The sequence below is a fragment of the Micropterus salmoides genome, unplaced genomic scaffold (genome assembly GCF_014851395.1).
Source record: "Micropterus salmoides isolate LMB-PRFRI ecotype aquatic unplaced genomic scaffold, ASM1485139v1 Ms_hic_scaffold_12, whole genome shotgun sequence".
NCBI lineage: Eukaryota > Metazoa > Chordata > Actinopteri > Centrarchiformes > Centrarchidae > Micropterus > Micropterus salmoides.
The window spans coordinates 4,950,423-4,967,545 of NW_024040263.1; the positions used below are offsets into that span (position 1 = coordinate 4,950,423).

Consider the following 17,123-nt stretch of genomic DNA (forward strand, 5'->3'; position numbering starts at 1 on the left):
ACAGTCAAACGAGGGCTGGAGCTGAGGACGCACCTGTATGGAAATCCGGACACGCGCCGAGGCTGAGCAGAGGCAGGAAACACGCAAATGAGGACGGGCTCCGAAGGGAAAACAGCCCGGGAATTAATTTTAATTTCTGGTCACATGACCAGAGCCAATGTCGGTTTGTGTGTTTAGATTCTCCAGAGATCCCCAAGTAAAACGAAGAAATGTGAGGTTGAAGACCAAACATGTCCACAATGATACTCCAGTTTATATGGTTTTGGTTTCTAGATGACTTATTTTTCGTCAGACCACTAAGTCAAACTTTATGGGATCCAACATTTATATTGCATCCGCTTTAGCACTGAGCAGTATAAACTACACATGGTGCCTGCTTCTTCCTTCTTCCTATTGTTTTGGTTATTCTGTGGGTCAGGGTTTCAACCCCGTTTCAAAAGTCAGCAAGTGTGTCAAAATACAGGACTGGAACTCACTTTTCCTGGCAAACTGGCTAGTGTTTTATAATAGGGCCAAATAAAAAAACCCAAAAACAAAACCTTTAAGTTGTCCTATGAACCTCCAATTTCAATTATGACCATTTGAGAAACAATTCTTCAGTTACATATGAATAGTATGTAAGCACATCTTTTCAGCTTAAACTTACACTTAATTTCACATCTAAAAAGGAAGGGGAATGTCTTCTGATGTGGTGAACATCAACTCTAAGCCACTGGTGAAGTTCAAATATAAAAACTTATTAAAAATCAAATTGACATGCAGGTCTGTGGCCAGCTGGATCAAAATTTGGTGCCAAAGTTATTTTATGGTTGGCATGCTAGACTATTGGGCCAAAAGTACTACGGTTTTCTTGAATCACAACAGATCATTCAGAAAATGTTTCCAACTCAGTTACTGTTTATTCGACAAATACAAGTCAACAGTTTGATGCAATAGCTTCAATATTAAACCATATTACACACTGTAGTGTCTTCATTCAGGCTTGTTCCTTTAGAACAACAACAGCTTTCTGGTCAGTGGTGACATTGGGGGAAAAAAAAAAAAAAAAATTGGTGTTTGGGCACCTGAAAGAGACAAATGCAGATTAGACTAAAACAATCTGTGACAAACAGAAATATATCCTCTGTAGCCTCAGGTTAAGAGTTGGAATCAGGAGCAAATAGCTCTCATACGAGGTGTCAGAAAATGATTATTTGTCATCATTGGCTGTATCACACATGTGCAACACACATGCACAGACTTACCTTTAAAATAAAAACAAGATCACCAGCATCATCATGAAGAGGCACTTTCCCCATCGTTGTGTCATGAATCAACCTGTAAGCGAGAGTAGCTCGTTTTAATTCACATAAAGAAAACAACGTGTACCCACATTTACTGTTGGAGCCTCAGAAAAAAGTTAGAATCAGGAGCTGGAGTTCAGCTCTCATAGTAGGTGTCAGAAAAGTTTTGATTTTTGTCATCACTGGCTACAAGTCCTCAAATGTAAGTCACTTTGGATAAAAGCATCTGCCAAATGAGTAAATGTAAAATTATTCAAATGCCAACGTGGTGCAGAAACTCACCAGCTCTCAAATCCGGCAAAGGTCCTGGTCAATAAGAACTTCGATCTCAGGACCTTGGATCTTTGTTCAGAAGCTCTGAAGTTTTCAGTCTTCGCATTCTTACCCCAACAGTCCGAACTGTTAAGAGAAAGTGGAAACTTAAGGAAGTGTCACAGTTTGAGGTGAAGACTACACAATACACTTCAGAAGCCTCAGGGGGAAAAAGTTAGAATCAGGAGCTGGAGTTCAGCTCTCATAGTAGGTGTCAGAAAAGTAATTTGATTTGTCATCACCGGCTACAAGTTACTCAAATGCCAACATGCTGCAGAAACTCACCAGCTCTCAAATCCAGCGAGGTCCTTGTCAATAAGAACTTCGATCTCAGGACATTTGTGTAGCCAGTTCTGAGTTTCAGTCTTCTCATTCTTAAAGAGAAAGTGGAGAAATTAAAAGAAAAAAAAAAGTTAAAGAAAAGTCACAATTTTGGAGGTGAAGACTACACTAATGGGGTGGGGGGGGGGAGCCTCAGAAAAAAGTTAGAATCAGGAGCTGGAGTTCAGCTCTCATAGTAGGTGTCAGAAAAGTTTATTTTAAGTATGTCATCATAGGCTGAAACAGTTTCACATGCTTAAATATGAACTCACACATGGCAAGGCATTCAACTTTGATCCCAGTGCTCACCCTCAAGTGTTGGGAGATTTAATTCAGGTAGCTCCCGGGCTCCTCTGTGTACCAGCTTCAGCTGTATATGTAAAGTGGATTAAAAAAAAAAAAGTAACCACGTTGAATATTTAGGCATACCACCTTCATATCCTTTATTTGTTCATATTTCAGTAACTCGCCTCTTGTTTTTTACCCGTGGTCGCCACCCGCAAAACACATTAAGTTTCTTCATCTCAACTGCCTTGAAAGTCATCCAGGTGCCGACGCCAGCCTCCATGTAACTTACTGAAAAAGAGAAAAGGTCAGCTGAGGAATAAATATTAGATCTTGAACACAAGTTTAATTAGCTGGACCTTTGAGATTTTACGTCTACTTAACTACATACGGGAACCAAGTTAGGGCTGAAAATGTGAATGAAGATCTAACTTCGCATAGACTTGTTTTGTAGGTCAATGTAAGAAAGAGTACATTACTTTTGACTGTTTCAGAAGAGGAAACACGGCGTGGTGATCCGTTTGGTCTCTGGCCCGTGCAGAACAGCCACGTGTTGGTGACCAGACCAACGTGGTATTAAGTTGGTTCACAATAGCGTTAATACTCACATGTTTGACTTTTCTCTGGTAACCGATTAGTCTTCTTCCAGAGACACCGAACCGCCCGGTTCATCTCTGTTGCCGTGAGGTAAAGTTAAAGATAAAACGGGGTTTCGTCTCTCCTGCCATGCTGCCAGAACTAAGTGACTGCACCAGAGGTTAATATAAACCGCTTCCGTCCAACGGGAACCCGAAGCCTCTCCCCTTCCTGGGCTGGCTAGCTACATACAAAGCTGGCTAGTTTCGTTTGTCGGACTTTCTGAAAAGTGATTATGGGATTATCTGGCTATATTATATGCGTATCGGTCCCCCATTAATGTACTGGACAATGCTATCTGAACAACGAGTCGTTTTAACTAAGATAAAAACAGCACGATGCAGAAGCCGCCTTCTTCTTCAATTCGGCTGACTCGACGCATCGATGGCGTTTTGCTGCCCTCCACTGTTCGGCTGTCGTTCTTCTTCTTTTGGTTTATGGCGGTTGACATCCAAAATGTTGCACTACCGCCACCTACTGGATGAAATAGTTTCTCCAGTGCAATAAATTTACAGTGCCCACCTTACATTGTGCTGACCCCGCGTGGTGATTTCCCGCACAGTGAAGGCACTTTGCTTCTTCTTGCTTCTCTTCACAGTCCTCTCTTTCACATTTGTTCTCCCCACATCTCCCGGATCTTCTGACTCCTCTACATACTGCAGCCACATGTCCATATTCCTGACAACTGAAGCATCTTAATGGAGCTCTTTGATAAGGCCTCACCCTGTAACATATGTAATCTAAATATACCCTCTCTGGCAAATCTCCCTCAAAAGTCAAACACACAGAATTACTTTGCTCCATTTCTCCTTGTTGGAATCTTGTAAGTCTTCTCGCCTCACACTCGCCTTCAATACCGTGAAATTCCTCATCTTCCACTGACAGCGGTACGCCGCTTATCACTCCTTTCTTTTTGATTTCAGAACCAAGTGGGAAGCATTTCAAACTGCTATAATCTCACCGTGATATGGTGCAGAGTCTTGAAATCAGGATGGTTCTGGTATCCTTAGCAATATTTGGGGTTTAACAAATGTCTATGTAACGTTACATATTGCCCTACTTACTCATTTCTATACATTTCATGAAAAATGTCTGAAAAATGACAAAAACCATGGTTATTAGAGAGTTGCTTGTGATAAAGGTAACCCACTGGAGTCAGGGTGTTTTACTAGGGATGTGTTATTCTAATAGGCTTTGTACTGCAAAACATATACAAGTCTGCTGGATATGAAACATTATGATGACACTTTCTGTCTTTGTGCTTTACTTCTGCATCATAGACAGTAATAATTATTTGTAAACCATCCAGTAACTGCTCATGCATTGTCTTAAAAAGAAATGTGGATACCCCTGCCCACTTTTGATCTGTGGCTTTTTTTTGTTTTTTTGGGTTAGGCCCTTTAGTTCCAGCTGAGATAAATCTGCTGCAGCATACAATGATATTTCAGACATTACAGAAGCAAGGATTTTAGAAATACTGATGTCCAGTAGAGATTATAGCCACCAACCAAACCCTATACAATTTTCGGAGCATTTAAAAAGCCAGTAAATGTATTTTTCTTTCCAATTATGTTTTCTGTAAATGCTATCTCTGTACACAATAGTCTAATAGGGGTGGTGGTGGCGCATAGATAAGATGCTTGCCTTTGGTGTGGGAGACCTTCAATTCCCGCTGTGAAACATCCACCATTGTGTCCCTGAGCAAGACACTTAACCCCTAGTTGCTCCAGAGGCGTGCGACCTCTGACATGTATAGCAATTGTAAGTCGCTTTGGATAAAAGCGTCAGCTAAATGAATAAATGTAAATATTGTATTTATACTAAACTGGAAACATCAAATTGCCATGGTTTGTGCTGGGCTCTGCAGCGGGTGATGTAAAATGCCCAGAACTCCTCTGCCGAGCATCACTGAGGTGCCTGCATGGTGCCCAGAGAATAACAATACCCACCCAGCCACAGCTTATTCACCCTGCTGCCGACTGGCAAGAGAAATATCCACTCCCATATCACTGCGCTCCAGAGCAGCTTCTTTTCCCAGGCTGTGAGACTTTTAAATTTCTCTGAACTCCATCAAAATGATTAGTTTTTTGTTATGTTTTACTCTGTGTTGTTTGTGAATGGGTAGCATAAAGGGACAGCAACCGTAAATATGGTATTACAAACTTGGATACCATTTCTCTATACTTCCATGTATGTAATTCTAGTAAAAAACTCCCTTTTAATTTATTTACTTTTTTTGCCAAAAACTGTCTAACACTATAGTCTTGAAAAATCCCATTACATGTAATATATGTAGAATGTAAAATCCTTGACATGACCCTGCTCTATGCAATGGTAGCCACAGCCCTGAAAGTGGCATCCCAGATTTGTAGTTATAGTCTGGGGAAGGCCTTATTGCCCAACATCACCAAAGCTATTGTGGGTAAGTGGAAGCAAATCCCCGCAGACAGGTTCCAAAATGCTATGGAAAGCCCTCCCAGAAGAGCGGAGGAGTGTCATTCATAAAAAACTGGGGTTGCTGAAGAGGAAGAGTTAATAATTTCTGACTGTTCCTGCGCAAATGCGATATAAAAGAACCACAGTTAAAGAGTCATGTAAGGTTTAATTTATACATTTATTCTGATCACAGCTGTACAGGAATGCATCGTCACAGCAGAAAACACAACCTAAACCCAACCATGGCACAACAGCCGTCACAACACATCCAGAACTCAACCATAAATGTACAGGCTCAATCAGCTCACCTCAATTCAATGTCTATAATTATCATCATTATTATTGTTATTCACATAGAACCATCTGTCTCTCAAATATATCTTTGTTTTCAAAGAGCATAAAAATACAAGTGGACTCTTCATTGGGATGAACACTGGTGGTTGATCCTCTGTCTGGCCTACATGGGGGACCACTGAAAACTGGGGAGCCGAGGAGGAGCAGAGCCAATTTTTCACAGCTTACAGGAGGGCGCTTATATGGGCTCGTACAAGCCTTCTCAATGGTTACAGGAGGACTGCAGACAGGGTGATTGACTTTAGGGATCAGGACTTCAGGGATATAGGACTCACAAATCAACCTATAAGCTACTTTTGACATCACACACACACACACACACACACACACACACACATAAGGAGTTTATAAGGAACCAGAAAAAAAACCCATAAAACATTTTATGAGTGGAAAACAAGAAAAAAATTTTAAATATATGAAAGAACACTACCAAGGCACAGAGAGATGCAGAGATAACAAAAAGGACACAGAGGGAGATAAAAAGGGGGAAAGACAAGATGGAAGGTAGGCAGATTAGAGGCAGTTTTACTAACCAACACTAGAGGGAGCTCTAACAGCTCAAATACCAAGGTATATTATAAACTCTATGTTTACTGGATGTATACTATATAAAGCATTGAAATATAGGATTATCTTTTAAAAACACTGTTCACTGCAGCAGGACAAAGGGTTACACCGCATGAGTGTGCTTGTATATATGTGTCTTTGCATGTAAATGTGTGTATGTATATGTGTAGATTCATTTCCAAGCAAACCTCCATAGATGGAGCTAAACACCAACAAAGCAGAACACCAGCGAGCTCACAACCGATGTGATGTGAATCTGCGTGTGTGTATATTTTTGTGTGTTCTAGTGTCTCAAAATTCATGGACACACATCTATTATCGTCGCTCTGATCATTAGAATAACTACTGTACGAGTGGGAGGACATTGACATGAGCATCAGCAGGGACTACACACACTCGTAACGACAACAACGGCAACAATAACAACAGCAACAACAACAGCAACATGAAGAGAGACAACACACAAGTCAGGGAGTCCGGCTAACCACAATCCTCCACTCATACAGAAGAGAAATTGAGGCCCCGATTCATCTGGAAAAATGCATCCCTTTGACATCGCAGGAGTGAGACAGACTCAGAAAGCAGCCTGTCTTTCCATGTGCTTTTAAAAATTCTCTCCGGTATCTTATCTGTATGCATCTTTTCTATATATCTAGATGTCTATCTTCCCGTCAGTCAGCCAGTTTATGTGCTTATTTTTGCAAGCAATATGCTTATCAGTCTGTCTCCCTGTCTGACTGAGTTACCATCTCTGTCCTAGCCAGAGTCTGTAGAGATAAAAGGATGAGGAAAATGATTGTGCTTCTCGATCCACGCAGCCGAATGAGGCTGGGCGGCGGCGACTCGCTTGGCTGCAGAGGTCAGAGGTTGTGTGGGAGCGGCCTCCTCGCATCGGGAGGCGAACTAGAGCTACCGCACCAGACGAGGAGGACTCCCTCCTCAAAGTACTGTACAAGGCTACATGAGAAGCGCTCACGCAGGAGGGACACACGCTCAAGCACACACGCACACACGCTCTCAGCGCGCCAGCATCGAGCCTTGGGAGAGCTTTCTTGATAACACCTACACATGATGGGGGGAGAGGGAGAGGGCTTGCAGGGAGTGAGGCGTGGGCAGGAGATCAGTCGAGCATTGCATCCAATTGGTCTGCCAAGTCGTCAAACATGCTGCCGATGTCGTCCAAGATGGAGACTGTTGTCTTCTTGCTGGAAAGAGAGCTGGGAGATGGATAGCAAAAAAGGAAGATGTTAGCTGATAATGAGGCAGACAGCACAGTCACAGTAGTGGATCAGAGGTGTGAAGGGGAGGGTATTTGGTATTTTTCCACATTGTTAATTAGCATTTTAAAGATCTCTTTTAATGATAACTGCAATGCTCCTCAACATAGATACAGGATTCTCCTGGATACTAACAATACTTCAGACCTGCAATAACTGACTTTTTTATTCACAGTTACGGAGCAACATCATCATTCATTCATTCTTTGTTCATCACTACAAGCAACACCTTTCACATTGTCACATTGTTTAACCATTGTCATTTGATATATAGCTTTTAACTGTAGTTACATTCAGTCATTTTCTCTACAGTAGTAGCAGTTTATATTGGTAGTGGCGCAGCCATTCCACGCTGGAATAAGATTGCCTACCTTAGTACAAGGGATGCACAGCATGTAATCCAGTGCAATTTGATCTGATTTATAACTGCCTCAATACTTACTGTTCACTCTCAGAGCTGTATTAAGTCCTGCCATTACAGGAAATGCAATGACCTTGTTTGGTTGGGCTGTAAAGAGATACACCGGTTGCTGTTCAAAGTGTTCGCTGTAGAATTAAAATGCACTTGCTCTAACTATGGCAACCCAGTTTATTTGTCAAATGCACCAGAACTGAAACCTTAAGCACTGCAATACTAAGTTTATGTCATGGCAACCAGCTATAAATACTCCAACCTTGTTTCCGTCTGTTTGTTTTGATGTAAGGCTCCAAAAAACTACAGTACACATCAGCCTTAGCAACCATAGCTATGGTAAATGATGCCAGCCAGAGGCCACAAATCAGAGCTGTGATAAATTTAATACAGTTTATTGTTGTTTACAGAATTCAAAGTGAATGAATGAGTCTCAAAACACTGGATGTTTTATCAGATTTCTTCAAAGGCTTCAGCTGGCTTTAAACTCTGTTTATGTTTCTTTCCTTTTTTTCCCTCATTCGCTTTCTTTCTGAATGTGAGATTAACTTGTTACCAGATATGATTGTTGAGCACATGCTTTTGTTTTGGTCAAATATGCATTACAGCCTTGCTAATAGGCAGCGTGAAAAATAAGATTTAGAAAAACTAAATATAAGGAATAGAAATTCTAAATATGGAAGTATATGTAAACATTTGCAATGTTTCACATGTCACACTTTTAAGTCAAACTATAGATTAAAATTGTATACATTTTATACATGCTTCTTTTTTCTTTAAGGTTATATGTACACAAGAGAGCATCATGTCCATCCCAGCATTGGAGGCGCTGCAACTGCCAGTCACCAAAACATGTGCATGCATAAGATGAACAGTACATTCATTTTCATAACACTCGACGCCTGAAACAAGTCTTCTCGTTTTGCATCACGACATTGTGTGAGGAAAGCTAATTTATGCACTGATCCTCTCATCATCAACTTTGATGCCAACAAGTTGTCCCGAGAGATTATTGTTGGATAGAGATGGTACATTCTGTGGCAAAATCTGAAGATTAACTTCATAAATACTCACTCGTTTTGTGCGTCCTCCTCTTTCATTTTATGTTCTACAGCCTGCACAGCTGCCGCCAAGGAGGCACTGGTCTCCTCCAAACGATGCCGCACCTCCTCCTCCTGCTCTTCTTCCTCTACGTGACCCTCCACCTCTCTCAGATTCTCTTCCTCTGCTCTCTTTTTCTCCTCCTCCTGCTCCTTGTGCCTCTTGTGCTCCCTCTCTCTCCTCCTCTCCTCTTCCTCTCTCCTCCTCTCCTCTTCCTCCTCCACCTCCCGTCCTCCCAGCAGGTCGATGGAGAGGCCGGCGATGGAGGAGCGGGGAGGTTTGACAGGGTGTGGAGAGGGGGTGGAGGGACTCTGGGCCGGAGAGGGGGAAGTAAGAGGGAGTCCCGGAGAGAGGGAGGGAGCAGAAGGGGTGTCAGGAGCTGGAAGGGGGGCGGTAGAGGGAGGAGAGGAGGGTTTGGGGGCCGGGGTGGGGCTGCCTGCAGCTGGGCTGGTAGCAGCAGGACTTGGGCTCACGGTAGCTGAAACTACTATTGCTTTGCCTGGTTTGGGTGCTGTTGGAGGTCCACGGGGTTTTGGGGACACAGGAGGAGGGACACGCTTCGGCTCTGATCAGAGAGAGTCAGAGAGAATGCCGTCATTAGTCACTCACACATACACAAGACCTGTAGAGGACTGGTGCTGGATGAAGATCATTTTTGGTCAAAACGTCACCATAAATAATCAATAAATAGCAATCTTTATATTAAAATTATTTATTTTTACCTTTCTCAACCTTTTTCCACCCAGACTTTCCCCAGGTGACACTAGCAGTGCAGAACCTTTAATTACTATTTTTTTAATCAGAGATAATTCATTTTGGCAACAGAAATTGACACAATCTGGTCAAATCATCAAGATACCATTTCAAGGCAAATCTATAAATAATAATATAAACAGAAAAGAAAAGCATTAAGTCCATCCATCATCAACCGCTTATCCTGCGTACAGGGTCGCGGGGGGGGGGGCAAATATACTAAACATGATCATGTTTAGCATATTTGCTAGAAAAAATAATTTAACCATTTATCGATTAACAAAATGGTTGCAGATTTATTTCCTGTTGATAGACTAATTGACGAACTATTTCAGCGCTAGTTTTTCACAAAAGGTGTTAAGATCGCTTTAAAGCTCTTACGTGGGCCAAGTTAAGAAGTATACAATATAATTGCAACATCCCTGGTTCAACTCCAACTGGGGCCCTTTGTTGCATGTCATCCCCCTCTCTCCCTGCATTTCCTGTCTGTATCGCTACTACTTTAATAGCGATATATAGTTTCTATCACCTTATAAATATCGCTAAGATAAAACTTATCTTAAATGCCAGAGATACGGAAACGGTTAGACATGCTTTTATTTCATCTCGCCTGGGCTATTGCAACAGCCTGTTCTCATGTCTAAATAAAACCCTGAACCGTTCTTATCTATATGTTCTTATTGATTACTTTTAAAGCTCTTAATGGCCTTGCTCCAGAATATATTCTTGACCTATTAACCCCTTACGATCCTGTGCGCAGCCTGAAAACTAGAGGAGATAGAGCCTTTGCCTGATGACATCAGGATGTCGGAGTCAGTGTCTTCTTTTAAGTCTCGCCTGAAAATTTAGTTATTCTGGAAAGCGTTCACTGATTTTATCTGATAGGCTAGCCCTCTTATTGTTTTAATTTCATTTTAATTTGTGCATGTTATGTCGTATTTTATTGTTGTCGTTTTTAACTGTCATGATTTTAATGTTTTTATCTTCTGTGAAACACTTTGTACTCTGTTTTGATAAGTGCTCTACAAATAAAGTTATTATTATTATTATAATTGAAAAATTGTAATAATATATATATTATTATTATTATTTTTATTATTATTAAATAAAGGCAAAATGCCAATTAAATATCTAAAAGACACTGTGGCAGAAATGCAGCTTAATATTCCCACTCTTCAACAACACAGTTTCAACACAAGGACACTGATGTTGAAGGGCTAAAAGGCACCACATATCACTGCTTATTTCACAAAAATTAATACCACCAGAATACTTACATGCTATGATCGCATTAAAAATCTACACATTGACAGACAACTCTGACAAGGAAGCATAACTCAATGACTAAATAACAAATCTTCAGTTGTGTGTTTTGTGTGTTTCTCACCAGGGCTCTGTGCCAACTCAGCGTTATCAGGCCCCGGTATGGGGACCCTGCGAGTCGGAGTTGGAGGGTCAGCTTGTGTCTTCTTCAGGGTGACCGTGGATGGTTTGGGTGAGACTGGTGGCTTCAGAGACTTCCTAGCCTCCATCCACTCACAGCTCTCTCTGCTGGTCTCTGTTCTATCAGAGACCTCAGACACGGGCCTCCGCCTCAGGACCACACCGCCGTTCTGCTGCGGCAGCTCACCTCCGTTTTTCCGGCTACTATCTGTTTGACTGCTGGGAGAGTGTGGTTGGTTATTGCTTTGACTGACCCTTTCCGTATGGTCGGGCGTGTGCGGTCTCCTGCGGATGGTGTCGGAACCAGTTGTCATGGTAACAACAGTGGTGGTCGCGGATGCAGGTGCTTCAGAGTCTGTTGGCAGAGGACGAGGCTTCCTTCTGAGCGTTGCTGTGCTGTCTGTGATCTCTGATGCTAAGGGGACTACGGTGGAGCGGGGCCGTGGCTCCGGACGTTGCTGGGCCGGTTGTCGAGCTAACAGGTCAGTCTGATCACTGGGGAGGCCTTCTAGTCCACTGATGGTCCTGCGGCGAATTAAGACATCCTCTTCCTCAGATCCAAGACCCCCTGCGCCTGCCTGCCGACGAAGTGTGGGTGGACTCACCTGGAGGTCACATGATTGTTATTTTGACCATAAACATTTTAAAATAAGATTCTCATAGTACACACCAACCACAAAGACACACACACACCCACCTGTAGGTAGCTGGTGCTGCCTCCCAGATTCCTTGGCAGGGTTTTGGCTCCACCCACGATGGATGACTCCAGCATAGCGGCGAGGCTGCGAACACTCCCAGAAGCCCCCTCTGATCTCTCCAGGCCCGCTGACTGCTGAGATCTTAAAGCTGATCCCAGGCTGCCGCAGTCACTGGCTCGCCGCTCTCGATAGGTTGGCAGCCCTAGTAGCCCCTCCACTTGTCCCTCTCCCTCCCCGTCACCCCCAGTAATGGAAGAACAAGACCGTTTAGGTGGTGTTGGGGGCCGACCTTTCCGACGGGGGCGGAGCGTGACAGATGATTGGCTGCGGTTAACGGTGACATCATTAGGGGCGGCAGTATGTGCGGAGCTGCTGCGGCACACGGTGGCGTATCTAGAGTCTGATTCTGAGCCAATTAGACTATGAGTTCTCCGTCGCTCTTCCTCCTCACTGGGGAGACGGAGCAGCGGTACTGATGAATCTGTTGCTGTCATCTGGGTGGAGGGACGTGGCTGAGCTCTGGGGGAGGCCTGCTGGGTCCGGCCATGCGGGGGAGTCTGAGGTGGAGTTTGTGGGGGGGTTTGTGAATGTGCGAGACCTGGGCGAGGTTTGGCCAGCGGGCTGGGGGCACCGTCCCTCTGCTTCCTCACCTGTCTCCGTGGCTCTGAGCCGGTGCTGCCACCTGGGCTGGATGGAGGTGTAGAGGGGCTCTGAGGAGGCTCAGAGATACTTTCTCCTCTCTGTATCTCCTTCAGTCTCTTCACTCCCAACATCAGCTTCTTCTGATGGCCTGGGGGGAGGCAGGGGTGTGAAGGAGAGACATAGATTAATAGTTGTTGTGAGGTAGAAAGACAATAAAACTTATTTTAGACCTTACCTAGAAGTATTCCAGAATATTTTATGAAAATCAAATATGCTACTTTAACGTCGACCCTTGACCGCATCCTGCACTAGTAATCGTGATCATTACATCTAAACCACAGGTTCCCAATCCCTGGGTTGCGGGCCGGGAACGGGCCTCGGAACATTTTCTACAGGGCAACAAGGAAACTATTTGAATAGACAATAAGCTGAATAATAATTACGAACTATACTATAGGCTATGTTTGTGGTAATTACCTTACTTTTTTTTCTGAGGGGTCTATCTAAGTAACCACACTAAAATTCAGAGCAAATTAAGTTCTGAAACTTAACTTAATTTGCGCTGAATTTGAATTTGTTTAGTTACTTAATTTTCTATTTACAGTTTTTCTCAATTGCTTAAACACTATAAACAGACTTTTGAACTAAAATTTCTAAACCATAACTCAATTTTTCAAAAAGCACACCCATTTCTCTAAACTCTACACACAAATCCCTTCATTTCTCATTGCCTACACCATGCGGTCATTGAGAAAACACAAACATTCAATATTGTTCAGTCAATCAGCACAGATTGAGCTCAGTTAGCACCCAGCTACCCAGGTGGAAACACAAAGAGTCAAAATTGATAACACACCAGTCAGAACCTTCAATAGATGAATAAAAGGGCCGGACTCAGTTCATTCAGTTTTGGAACAATGGATCCAGAGAAATCTGAAGGAAGGGGTAGAGGACACCACAGAGGAGAAGGAGGAAGATGAGGAGGAGGAGGAGGAAGAGCGGTAGGAGGAGGAGGAGGAGATGGGATAGGAGTAAAATGAGGAGTAGGAGGAGGAGCAGGAGGAGGGCGGAGGAGGAGGAGGTGGAGAAGAAGGTGGAGGAGGTAGAGGGAAGAGGAGTAGGGAGGAGGAGGTGGAGAACCAAAAACAGGACGCTGGGGCAGAATAATTAGTTGTTTGGTGTGTTGAACTGTACAGCACACTATTTGTTACTTCTTTTGTTGTGTTCATCATGTGAAAAGGTTTTTGAGGGGGGGGGGGGGGGGACCACAAGCAACATTACTAGTAACAAAAATAAATAAATAAAGTTTTTCTCACCAGTGTGTAAGACTGTGTTGTAGTGTGTGTGTGTGTGTGTGTGTTTGCTTGTGTGTTATGTCTGATGGCAAAGTTTTGTTTTTCAGTGAGACTGAATGGTTTTGAGTGGAGAGCTTCATTTTGACCTGAAAATAGGAAATTGGGGAATTGGGAGAAGTTTTTTTTTTTTTTTTTTGGGAAGAAGGATTTGTGTTTAGAGTTTTGAGAAAATAGGCATAATTTCAAGAAATGTGTTGAAGCAATGGAGAAAAACTGTAATTGTGAAGATTTACATTTGTCTTATTTTGTATTGTCTTGTACTATGAACGTATACTCTGTCAACAAAATGAATGCTCTGTGATTGATAACTGATAACTGAAAGCTGATAACTGATAAAGTGAATAAATCCAGATAGAATAACAGAACTTATCCCTTTTTTAATTATTGTATGTGTGGTAAAGTGGGGTGATGATTCTTAATGTAAATAATAGACTGATGTGTAACCCTGAAAGGCTAGTTTTGACTGACATGTCTTTAATTTATATGTTTTGACAATCATACTTTTCATCATTTACATTAAGTGAATAAAATCAAAGCCTCTATATCTCTACTTACTGTCTTATTATAGTTTTATTTGTCTTACCGAGCTTAGTAATACCAATCTCTTGCAGATCCTCAAGGCTGATGTCAGAGATGAAGTCAATGTTTTCATACCCATTCTGAACCAGAACCTGGTAGTACTGACTAAGACCCAGGTGAGACAGCCAGTCTGCCAGATTGGCCTGAAAAACACACAGGGACACACAGACACGGACACAATGTAAAAACCGCAGAAGATACAGACTAGAATTGTAGTGCATTTTGAATCTAAAAAACTAGTTTCTTTTCTGGAAGAGCTGCATGTGTGTATGCTTGTGTGCGTGCAGCTGGCAAAACTCAACATCTCCACCTTTATCTAGTTTGTATAGTACACGTGAGAGTCTTACAGGCTTGTGGTCCGGCAGCCAGTCTGTGGAGGGAAGCTTGCTGATCTCTGATGTTAACTTCTTTCGATGTCCAGGCTTCATGACCCCAATTGCCGTCAGGTCCTTCAACGCAAAGCTCACTTAGTCACATCAGGAATTCACCACGACTACTGGAGGTGTCTTTTTCTTTTAAATGCAAACAATTTTATGCATACGTTTGACATTTGTACATGAGCTGCGTCTGATATGCCTTCAGGAATATTTTGCTTTTGCTTTTTAATCTCTGATGAGTGTCCCCTGCCCTGAGGGGGGTTACGTCATACCACTGTGTCTGCTTCAGTACACACACACACACGCACACTGAAAACACACTCAAGGACAAACACAGAGGGGCATTTACGGCACAGACTGCAACACACGGCCATGTGTGAACACAGGTATGTAAATGAAGCAGACAGAGTATGAGAAGTGACTGGTTGAGGCTCAGGACTCACACCGGGGGGTCAGGTGACAGAGACAGGAGGGTCATGATGACATCATCCAGGTCAGTGGGGAGCTGATTTGAGAGCTTTGCTGGGCGGAGCCTTGACAGACAAGGGGCGGGGCGTGAGGGGGTCAGGGGTCATGACCTTACCTCAGGGGTCATGCGGCTAATGGTGTCTAGATCATATCCCGCGGTGAGGAAGTGGGTGGTGTAGAACTGCAGCTGAAACTCACCCAGCCACGCCACTACTGCCTGCTTCTAGAACACAGAACACAGAACACTACTGCCTGCTTCTAGAAGAGTCCACAGGCCTCTTCTAGAGCACAGAACACAGACCTGTTCTAGGACACAGCATGGCAGCCTGCTCTAGAACACAGGGGAGAAGAATGTTCTAGAAAACAGCACAGACACCTTCCATTGCAGTCCCGATATTTAACCCTGCTCTACGACAAAATCTAGAAAGTGTTTACCAGCAAGGAATGGGAACCTTTTCTGGAGCACATAGTAGAGAGCTTTTCAGCTTATCTCTGGTTGTCTTTAGCTTACCGAACAGTAACTGTGCAAACACCGGCACAAATTCTACATATATTTATGCTCAAAAACATAACTGTGTCTAACTTACTGCTACTAAAATATGCAGTAAATAACTTAAGGGGTTTTCAGGAATAACACTATAAATGGATCTCTCAGTAATATACATTACTGCCAAACAATACTGCTTGTGATTCATAAGTGTTCGTAAAAATAACAAGACACATCCTAAAGGACAAATAAAGAACTAAGTGAATGTGAAACATGTTCCACTCAATCATCCCTGGTGCTAACTAGTTTTGTTAGATCACAAGCTTTGTGATCTCTGCCGATGAGACTTCTGCCCCCATCCAATTTTGACATGCAGGAGATTCAATGACCGACCCCACAATTAAAGGTTGATTAACACCTGGTTTTTACTGCTGGTTATTCGGGCTATTTTTTTGTTTTGTTGTTTTCTCACTGATTTGAGCAGGTCAAATATATTTCTATTCATCTGTATTGTATGTAGTAGTGTTAGGAGTCTCAGAGGTGGAGATCTCAAAAATCCCTGCAAATGAAAGTGAAACTACCGGTATGGTTAAATACCACTAGGTATCATTAAGTGTGGAACAATGGTTTTGTAATTTGGTTTGACTTGACCCTTTGCTAGGTCAAATTAGAGATTTTTTCTTGCAACCAATGAGAAAACACTAAGAACACTACTGCTTTTGCTTCTATGAGGGAACACTGCTGTTGCCTGGCAGCTAGTAAATGCTTGATCCTAGAAAACGCCGTCTGCTTGCTGCTAGAACAAACACAGAAAATTTAACCCTCACAGAACACACAGGGCGGGTTCTAGAGTAGAGCGGCAGCATGTGGGTATCTCAGTGTGGCGTGAGGGCAGGCAGGGGGTTGGGTGGAGGGACAGACGGCTGACTCCTCAATGTGTCTGTCAATCTGTCTGTCTCCATTTTGACACACTGGCATGCCCATCCTCAGGGTGTCATCTGTTCAGGTGCAACACAACCACGCTGGCAGACACCTCGCTGTGCCCACTGAACGCACCCTTAGATGTCCTTCTCTCAAACCAAAGCGCTGGTTGAGAGGAAAAACAGCAGCAACAGAAAAGAGGAGGCCCCAGAGTGAACCAATCTGCCATCCAAAAACTCACTTTCCCATCGTCCTCTTCTGCCTTCCGCTCAAATGACCGCTGTTCATGAACTGTGCAACTGGAGGAGCCTTGGTGTGGAGGTGAAAAGAGGAGACATGGGGAAAAAACAAGAGGGGAAAAAAATATTACTTTCAGTAGTAAATGATAATTTTGTTGTTTCACTCTTTTTTATTTT

At 43.0% G+C, this 17,123-nt stretch overlaps 1 protein-coding gene, 1 long non-coding RNA gene and 4 other non-coding genes across 7 annotated transcripts in view; all 6 read right to left on the reverse strand.

Moving 5' to 3' along the window:
- Positions 1-877: 877 nt before the first annotated feature.
- LOC119898766 lies at positions 878-2,292 on the reverse strand. Its single transcript, XR_005443630.1, has 5 exons — positions 2,226-2,292; positions 1,881-1,969; positions 1,566-1,682; positions 1,245-1,317; positions 878-1,064 (listed from the first exon to the last, which is right to left on the reverse strand). It is a non-coding gene; the product is annotated as an uncharacterized LOC119898766 (long non-coding RNA).
- LOC119900020 lies at positions 1,127-1,208 on the reverse strand. Its single transcript, XR_005443989.1, has one exon. It is a non-coding gene; the product is annotated as a small nucleolar RNA SNORD60 (small nucleolar RNA).
- On the reverse strand, positions 1,384-1,471 carry LOC119900019. The gene has a single exon (XR_005443988.1). It is a non-coding gene; the product is annotated as a small nucleolar RNA SNORD60 (small nucleolar RNA).
- On the reverse strand, positions 1,752-1,842 carry LOC119900022. Its single transcript, XR_005443991.1, has one exon. It is a non-coding gene; the product is annotated as a small nucleolar RNA SNORD60 (small nucleolar RNA).
- LOC119900018 lies at positions 2,065-2,155 on the reverse strand. The gene has a single exon (XR_005443987.1). It is a non-coding gene; the product is annotated as a small nucleolar RNA SNORD60 (small nucleolar RNA).
- Positions 2,293-5,432: 3,140 nt separating the features above from the next.
- Positions 5,433-17,123, reverse strand: part of LOC119898767 (caskin-1-like) — a 31,704-nt gene continuing 20,013 nt past the window's right edge. Inside the window, exons 14-21 of one of the 2 annotated variants that reach the window (XM_038712979.1) lie at positions 16,949-17,016; positions 15,415-15,522; positions 14,802-14,903; positions 14,459-14,597; positions 11,878-12,668; positions 11,125-11,785; positions 8,958-9,549; positions 5,433-7,411 (exon numbers count right to left, since the gene is read on the reverse strand). In XM_038712979.1, coding sequence (XP_038568907.1) covers positions 7,315-7,411; positions 8,958-9,549; positions 11,125-11,785; positions 11,878-12,668; positions 14,459-14,597; positions 14,802-14,903; positions 15,415-15,522; positions 16,949-17,016 — 2,558 coding nt within the window. In that variant the 3' untranslated portion in view covers positions 5,433-7,314. The remainder of the gene's footprint in view (positions 7,412-8,957; positions 9,550-11,124; positions 11,786-11,877; positions 12,669-14,458; positions 14,598-14,801; positions 14,904-15,414; positions 15,523-16,948; positions 17,017-17,123) is intronic. The other variant, XM_038712980.1, reaches the window with a different exon arrangement.